This window comes from Sinocyclocheilus anshuiensis, unplaced genomic scaffold (genome assembly GCF_001515605.1).
Source record: "Sinocyclocheilus anshuiensis isolate Anshui unplaced genomic scaffold, SAMN03320099.WGS_v1.1 scaffold1436, whole genome shotgun sequence".
NCBI classification, from domain to species: domain Eukaryota; kingdom Metazoa; phylum Chordata; class Actinopteri; order Cypriniformes; family Cyprinidae; genus Sinocyclocheilus; species Sinocyclocheilus anshuiensis.
This window is the reverse complement of record NW_015544202.1, coordinates 40,502-48,097: the sequence shown is the minus strand read 5'-3', so window position 1 is coordinate 48,097 and position 7,596 is coordinate 40,502. Positions and strand designations below refer to the sequence as shown.

Here is a 7,596-nt window from a genome sequence, read left to right as displayed (position 1 = left end):
GATGAGATAGACAGATAAAGGAAAATTCATCTTAACACAGTGATGTATGATTGTCTCAGAATACATTTTAGTGCAAATTTACTGATGAATCGAGATTTCTGTATAATGTGTATACACAGATTTTACAGAAATTTGGTGTATGCATGGTTAATGAATGAGGATAACTGTTTGGCAAGTAGTAGCAAACCTGTAAACTGGTCAAAAAAAAAAAAAGCAATTCAATGATAAATAATAATATTAAAAATAAATGCATAGCTACATGAAGCTTATATTTGAGCTGTTGTTATATTAACATTTTAAAATATAAAAAATTATATGAAATAACCGCTGTCTTCAAGGATTAGGATAAAAGCCATTAATTGCGTTTGAGCACCTTTGAGCTATAGTATGTGAATGCCCTTGAACTTGTCAAATTGTTAAAAAAAAAATTAACAGAATTGGAACAGACCTGAGACTGATAATATACAGCATGATTAAAAAAAATGCTTATTAGGTCATGCAGTGCCACTTAAAATATATACTGTAGACCTCAATCCATATTTCTATCCCTTCTTTTGGTAACATACAGCATAGAACATGTGAATGTCAGAGGTTAGGTCAACAGGGTGAGAGAGAAGCTTGTACTTCATATCGTGGTTTTCCTCCCAAAGGTAGGTCATGCCGTTCTCTGTGGCAGGAGAGCTGCAGTGATCCAGGGACACATGAAGCCAAGGGTCTTTGATGACCTTTTCCGATTTCACGTTGACCTGCCACACAACTTTCAACACCACATGACGCCGATCATTTTCAAGTGCCAAACTCTCCACTTTGCCAAAGATCACTAGAAACACACACACACACACACACACACACACACACACACACACACACACAAGATAATTTGGTCAAAGTACAAAAAAAAAGTTTGGTATTTTAGGTTGCACCACATTAAAAGTTCAAGAACATCACCTGTTTTATTGCACATTTCAGGGATTAAGTCCATTAGTGGTTTAAGCTTGTATTCTGCAGGAGAGCTGTTAGGCTTTGGTGTTGGTTTGAGATGTTCAGCACAGCAGCTCCACAGGGGCGTGTTGTAGTAGTAATGCCCACAGCAATGGTGGTTTGGTTTGGTGTCATAAATTATGGCATTGGTTGAGGAAGAACAGCAAGTTTGTGTCTTATATTCCAGCAGATGGTTTCCACAGCACTCTGCTTCCCCACTTAAACGTGTTAGGTTGTAGAGATGACCTGAGCAGCATCTCAACAACTGGTTGTGGTGGTCATAGACTTCTGAACCACAACAGAAATTGCCATTCATCTTGTTGTGGCTAAATAGAAAAAAGTTTGAAAGAAAAGTCATTCAAGTGGTTTTAAAATTGTTTTATGGGTTTATGGGGTGGCCTGGATGATTGAGAAACTGTTCTAGAGCTGTGCCATGTGAATAAGTCTTCTGTGAGAAATGTAGTGCCAGTAAAGCATGTTCCTATGGTGTCTCTGCATGTATCAGTTAGACTTGAATTTCCAGTTACAGCCAAAGCCTTGTTTGTCAAGACAGCATGGGTAGAGACATACATAAAATCAGGCTATTTGGTCACTGACCTGAGACATATTTAAGCAGGAACATGCAGAGAAAGACACTGTATAAAAGTTTTTCCTGTAAAGTAATTATCCATACTTTCAACAAATATATTTTCTACATAAGGCAGGTCACCCCCTCATGGTGGATGTGTTTTTAAAATCAAGGGTCAAGGTTTGGATGGTTAGAATGACCTCCTTATACCTCCTTATCAATCATCTGGATCTATGTCATTTTCCCCATTTAAGGTTATTCAAAAGTAGCTGTGCATTGTGATTAAATCGATTTAGTACTGTAGATAGCCCATGAGGATGTCAAGTGCACGGCCTGGCCAATACTACTAACTTTTGGTTAAAAAAAAAAGTGATGTGACATGTAGCCAAGTATGCAGGGCCGGATTAAGCACACATAAACTGTGTTTCCACTGTCGGGCCAAAAGTGAGCGTGTTAGTGTGTGTCAGGGCCAGTCGCGTTTCCACTGTCATTTCTGGGGCTTGATCGTGCCTCGTCTGGGCTTCCTCGGGGCCAATGGCCAGGGATTTTCGGCCCGCCAAATACCTTGGGCCAAAGCGAGCCAAGTGGGGCTAGAGGAGTGGTCATGAACAAAGGCAGAGTTTTTCCGGCTTAGAGACGGTCGGCACCGCTGTTCATTTCCCATGTTTTCATATCAAGCAATCAACTAGCATCAACATTTAAGACATTTAAAACAATTTTAATGGCAAAACTCACTTTCAGACACCAGCGACTTTCCGAATTAACTTACGATTGCGACCTGATCGGAATTCTACAGAAATGTATTATACGCGATGCTAAAGGCTGCATGCTAGCAATCGCTATAATAAGAACACGTTATGATAAAGAAAATTCCAGAGACCGCTTGAAGAATTTAGACAAATCATATATGATTATAATCATGTATTTGGTTTAATATTTCTGCCTCTTCCATGTGTCTTTGTTTATACCCGACTTCTACATCTGCTTATGTCATAAATTTCATATACTCTGTGTAACTCCGATTTTCTTCTGTGAGCTCCCTCTGTTGCTTTGGCTGAAAGGATAACAGTACAGTGAGACGGGATGGTGGTCAAACCTCCTCAGATTACATGCATTGTGGAAAATGATTATAAATGCTCATTCTTTCTAAATAAATTTGACTGAAACATACGAGGGTCTATCAGTATTTTTCTGTAGTGTTATATGTGTACGCATTTGGACTTAAAAGCCCTAATAGAGTTGTTTTGTGCATTCCTGTCGCCACAGATAAACGGAGCTGCTGCGACTGAACAATATGTGTTCTCTTTTAAAGTGAAATAATGATAAATAGTTTGATTAAGCATGCTCACACAAAATAATAATTTACTATTTTTATCGTAAATCATATAAAATATCGATGCTGAAGTTTTAAAGGTGGGGTAAGCGATTTCTGGTAGCCAATGTTGACATTTGAAATCACCAAAACAAACACGCCCCTACCCCAAAAGGGTTTCGCCCCTATTTTGATAGCTCCGCCCCACACATACGTACACAACCCAGGCAACGATTAGTTCTGTGAAACAAAGCAAAACCAATGTTACACCGTGTCTACACCGGACGCAAGTGGCGCGGTATGACAAAATACTATGGAACTCATTATAATCAGTGATGCTGTCTACACCATAGATATATATACACATCTATGGTCTACACTGGATGCGGCGCGGCACGACACAACAAATCCCTGACAGGAAACTGCTGCTGCGTTCTATTTATGACGTATTGACACAAATTCCAAATGATTTTCAACGGTCGCTTTGTCACGTTCAGTGTACTAGACAGACTTTAGCTGTTGCGGCGCAGACACGGTGTTACTCACCTATCGAGAAGAAACAAAGCAACCTCGGCGTCTTATCGCAGGCCTTCTGCTCCTTGAGTTCTCTCTAGCGCTGGAAAGCTGATCCGATATTTACACGGGTCCTACTTCTTGCCTTAAGCCTTCTTTTGTTCCGCAGACGTTTTCCTCTTTTGTTTTTTATCCACCATCTCTATCTTTCTGTCGCTCTGCTCGGCTAATGTCCGTCCTGTGCACTGAACTCTCTCTCCTCCATGTCATGAGTAGACACGCCCCTTACTTCTGATTGGCTACAAGTTTGTTTTGCTAGTCGGCCCAAATCAGTTTTCTAAAGCATTTTTGAAAAATCACTTACCCCACCTTTAAGTCTTTATGTAAGGACCAAATGTCTGTTTCTGTTAAGTTCGTTTTACGATATAGCTTTCATTAATTTCCCCCTTTCTGGTGAAATGCTGGTGTTGTGTGACATTTGCTTTAGAGAGGCATCTTAAGGGCAGGCTCTACGGTAGCGTAGAAATGTAATTCAGCAGTGAAACACAAATACAACCATTTAAAAAGATTAAAGGCTTTAATTAAAAAATTACCAAATACTTTAATATTAATATATATATTAGCAATGAACAAATGCACTACAATATAAACATTAACACACTTTTTAAAGCACAAAATAAGTAAATTATGTTTACAGTATATTATTTAAAAAACAACAACAACAACATTATGTAGCAAACAGGGATGCCATATTTCAGGTCAGTTCAGTTCTTATCCAATGGTGTCAGTGCAGTCAAGTCAATAATATTGCTTTATATTAGGTGTCTTCAACTAAGCAAGACAAAAGGCAACAGTAGCAAAGAACCCAAACCACATCAAAACCAGGCTCAGTCAGGAAACCAGTTCTCCTCTGGCCAAACAAATGAACGTGGTGTGATTATTCAGGGCTGCATCACAAATCAGATTGTGGATTGATATCATTCAGAATATTTCATCCAACTTCTTCTGCTTGAAGAAACATCATGCCAGCAGGTGAAGCTGGTAAAAAGGGTCTGTGCAGAGGGCTTGTCTGGTTCTTGTAGTCTTTGTTGAGGACCTGTGCTGGGGCCATCAATGAGGTCTTCACAGGGATCTGTCATCTAGTTGACATGTTCTCCGCTGACATTCAGGGATGTGTTGTGGTCGTTCTTGGGTGCAGGTCCACCTTCTGGTTTGGATACCGACTGGATCAGCTGATTACTGTAACCTAGGGTTAAGGGGGAGACAGTATATAAGCGACTAATATATGCATTGATGTCATTCTTCTTACAAATTAAAAGTATGTTAGATATTATGGGAAGTGTTGCCAGTTCTGCTTACCCTAATTGTTGCAGCATAAAAATTCCTTTAGGGGATTTGAATTATAGAAATGTGATCGTGTGTCATGTGCATGCAGGGTTAAAGAGATGGGACTTTTAAACTCACAGTGTGCCTGCCTCCTGAAAAACGGTATGATCTGCCAGTTGGTGTCACCTCTTCATGGTCCTCTTGACCTCCATTTCAGCAGCATTAGCCTGAAGGTTTTTCCAAATTGCAGCCTTGAAATATAGGAATATACTGTATGTATAAATATATATTGTAAGGTCATTGTTAAATCTTAAGCATTAGGATTAGGACCAGACCCAGAATTCGCACCTTATATGTTTGATTAATGTTCATGCACGAGTTCATGCAGCAGTTCAGAATTTCTTTAAAAAAAAAAAAAAAAAAAATGATGTCAAGATTATAAAGTGCGTTCAGATTAAACTTTTAAATTTGTTTGCTCATAATAATCCAATCCCCACAGTAGTAAAATATGTTAAGTATGATTTTAATCACATTATACGGCATATATGCTTTAAAAGTTTTCGTTCACTCTAAAAATGCTCTAGTGCAGTCGACAGATTAGGCCTCCATTCAAGAACAAAATAAGATGCACTTACATTTTACGGCTTTCTCTTAGGTATCTATAGTGCTTTTCCGTTTCAGAGCTCCCCCACACGCAGTGTTACCACAAAATAAATATTATTATTAAATTCAGATTGCATATATTGAATTGTCTTATCGGGTGTAACGCTACAACAGCGTGCTCAGTGTAGTTTGATTTACAAACAAATGACTCTTTTTAAAGGTTAAGTGAATTAAATCAGACAGAGCCACCAGTATAGATATTTTAGGCACCACCAGCGCAGTCCGATATGATTCAATAGCAATCACTCGTTAAAAAAGACGAATCGAATGACTGAATTTTTAGCAAACTGGAATATAACTCAATATAATTTCATTAGTTGACATTATAGTGCACTGGATACAGCTCAACAGTTTTTTTTCTATTAAAAAATTACATAAAAGTTTCTTCTAATCTCTAAAGAGGCCGTACTTACCAACACTCCATCTCCGAACCGAATGGTTTTTCTGACGTTATGTTATCATCGCAAACCTTCTAACAGAAACATCTAAAAGCTATAACGTTACTCTTCGTGACATTTAAAACATCAAACAACACTAGATTGTACATCAAATATATTTAATGAATTACCTTTTGCAGCTGAAGTATTCCTCTTGAAAACTGTGCCTGCCGAAACCTCCTTAGGATTTAACCGCCAAATCTTTCTCTCAGGCGGCTGATTTCCTTCATTCTAGCAGCGGCCCGTCTGTGATAAAACGAACTCGGGCCGAAGGTACACACAACTACACCGAGTGTGGACCTGCCGCAAGTACAACTGCTTTCAGCCGAGATCAGCCCATAGAGAAAAAGCCGTCTGTCAGCCAGAAGTGTTTTGTAGAGTCGGCACGGCTCTGGCCCATTATCTTCTCGCCGATGCCGAGACTGAGCCGACAGTGCCGCATTTCAGCCGGAATCGGCCCGAGTGTGCTTGCTATCTGGGGACATTTCATGAAAATCTGACTTTTCCAGGTTTTAAGTGCGATAATCAGGTCCCCAGTGCATCTATCAACCAAGGAAACGTGAAAAAGATTAACCCCATAACTTTGTTTTGGTAAGCCTTTTTCTGCAAGCCTCTGAAAAAACCAGCGCATCAGATTTTGCTCCCTTGGTGACGTGGCAAAGGGATCTCATTATAATATTACCGCCCCTTAATCTGTAAATTTACACCCACGACGCCGTCATTTTGATTTCGCAAGAGACAACGGTGTACCAGTTCTAATTCCATGGCGAAAGTTTGAGCAAAACACGCTAACTGGCTGCACAGACGAGCACAGAACACTGTTTAGAGTCCCAGCCTCAGAGGAGACAAGAGAGCAGTGGATTTATTGATTTATTTACTGCTGCTGCCACACAGATCTAAAATAAACATGCAATTTATTTCCCAGAAGTTTACGTTCACAGACATAACCGACTGTTTTTGTAACTTTGTGTGTGTTTTTAACGTAAACTTGTGTGTGAATAAGAACTTAGTTTAAGTATAAGTGTAGCACAGACATATTTTCACTCGCCGGACACTCTCTAACTGAACGCTTCAGAGTTTCACTCTCCGTCAAGCGATCTGTGCTGTTTTACAGTTCATCTCAGTGGATTAGTGATGTCCGGTTCGCGAACGAATTGTTCGATTTAACCGGTTCTTCTTAGTGAACCGGTTGAACCAGTTCACCAAATCGGACTGAATCATTTGAAACGGTTCGTGTCTCCAGTAAGCATTAATCCACAAATGACATAAGTTATTCACTTTTTTAACGTGGCTGACACTCCCTCTGAGTCGAAATAAACCAATATCCCGGAGTAATTCATTTACTCAAACAATACACTGACTGAACTGCTGTGAAGAGAGAACTGAAGATGAACACGAGCAGAGCAGCATGTGTGCAGAGCCGGATAACGAACGTACACGCCCACTGCTGGAGCGGTTCTCGTTCTCGAGTCAAGAACCGGTTGCATCGGTTTTCGGATCACCGGTACACTGAACCGAGAACCGTTTCTTTCGGACACGTCCGATTTGAGAACCGATGAGCTGATTCTCGTTCTCGAGTCAAGAACCGGTTGCATCGGTTTTCGGATCACCAGTACACTGAACCGAGAACCGTTTCTTTCGGACGCGTCCGATTTGAGAACCGATGAGCTGATTCTCGTTCACGAGTCAAGAACCGGTTGCATCGGTTTTCTGATCACCAATACACTGAACCGAGAACCATTTCTTTCGGACACGTCCGATTTGAGAACCGATGAGCTGATGATACTGCGCATGCA

At 40.1% G+C, this 7,596-nt stretch overlaps 1 protein-coding gene and 1 long non-coding RNA gene across 2 annotated transcripts in view; both read right to left on the bottom strand.

Annotated features, from left to right (window-relative positions):
* Positions 1 to 330: 330 nt before the first annotated feature.
* The window catches only part of LOC107696856 (uncharacterized), a 30,595-nt gene continuing 23,329 nt past the window's right edge, over positions 331 to 7,596 (bottom strand). The window contains exons 13-14 of the mRNA XM_016497390.1: positions 949 to 1,307; positions 331 to 820 (exon numbers count right to left, since the gene is read on the bottom strand). Of these exons, the coding sequence (XP_016352876.1) occupies positions 543 to 820; positions 949 to 1,307 (637 nt within the window). The 3' untranslated portion in view covers positions 331 to 542. The remainder of the gene's footprint in view (positions 821 to 948; positions 1,308 to 7,596) is intronic.
* On the bottom strand, positions 4,019 to 5,130 carry LOC107696857 (uncharacterized). The gene is made up of 3 exons (XR_001635132.1): positions 5,049 to 5,130; positions 4,839 to 4,951; positions 4,019 to 4,620 (listed from the first exon to the last, which is right to left on the bottom strand). It is a non-coding gene; the product is annotated as an uncharacterized LOC107696857 (long non-coding RNA).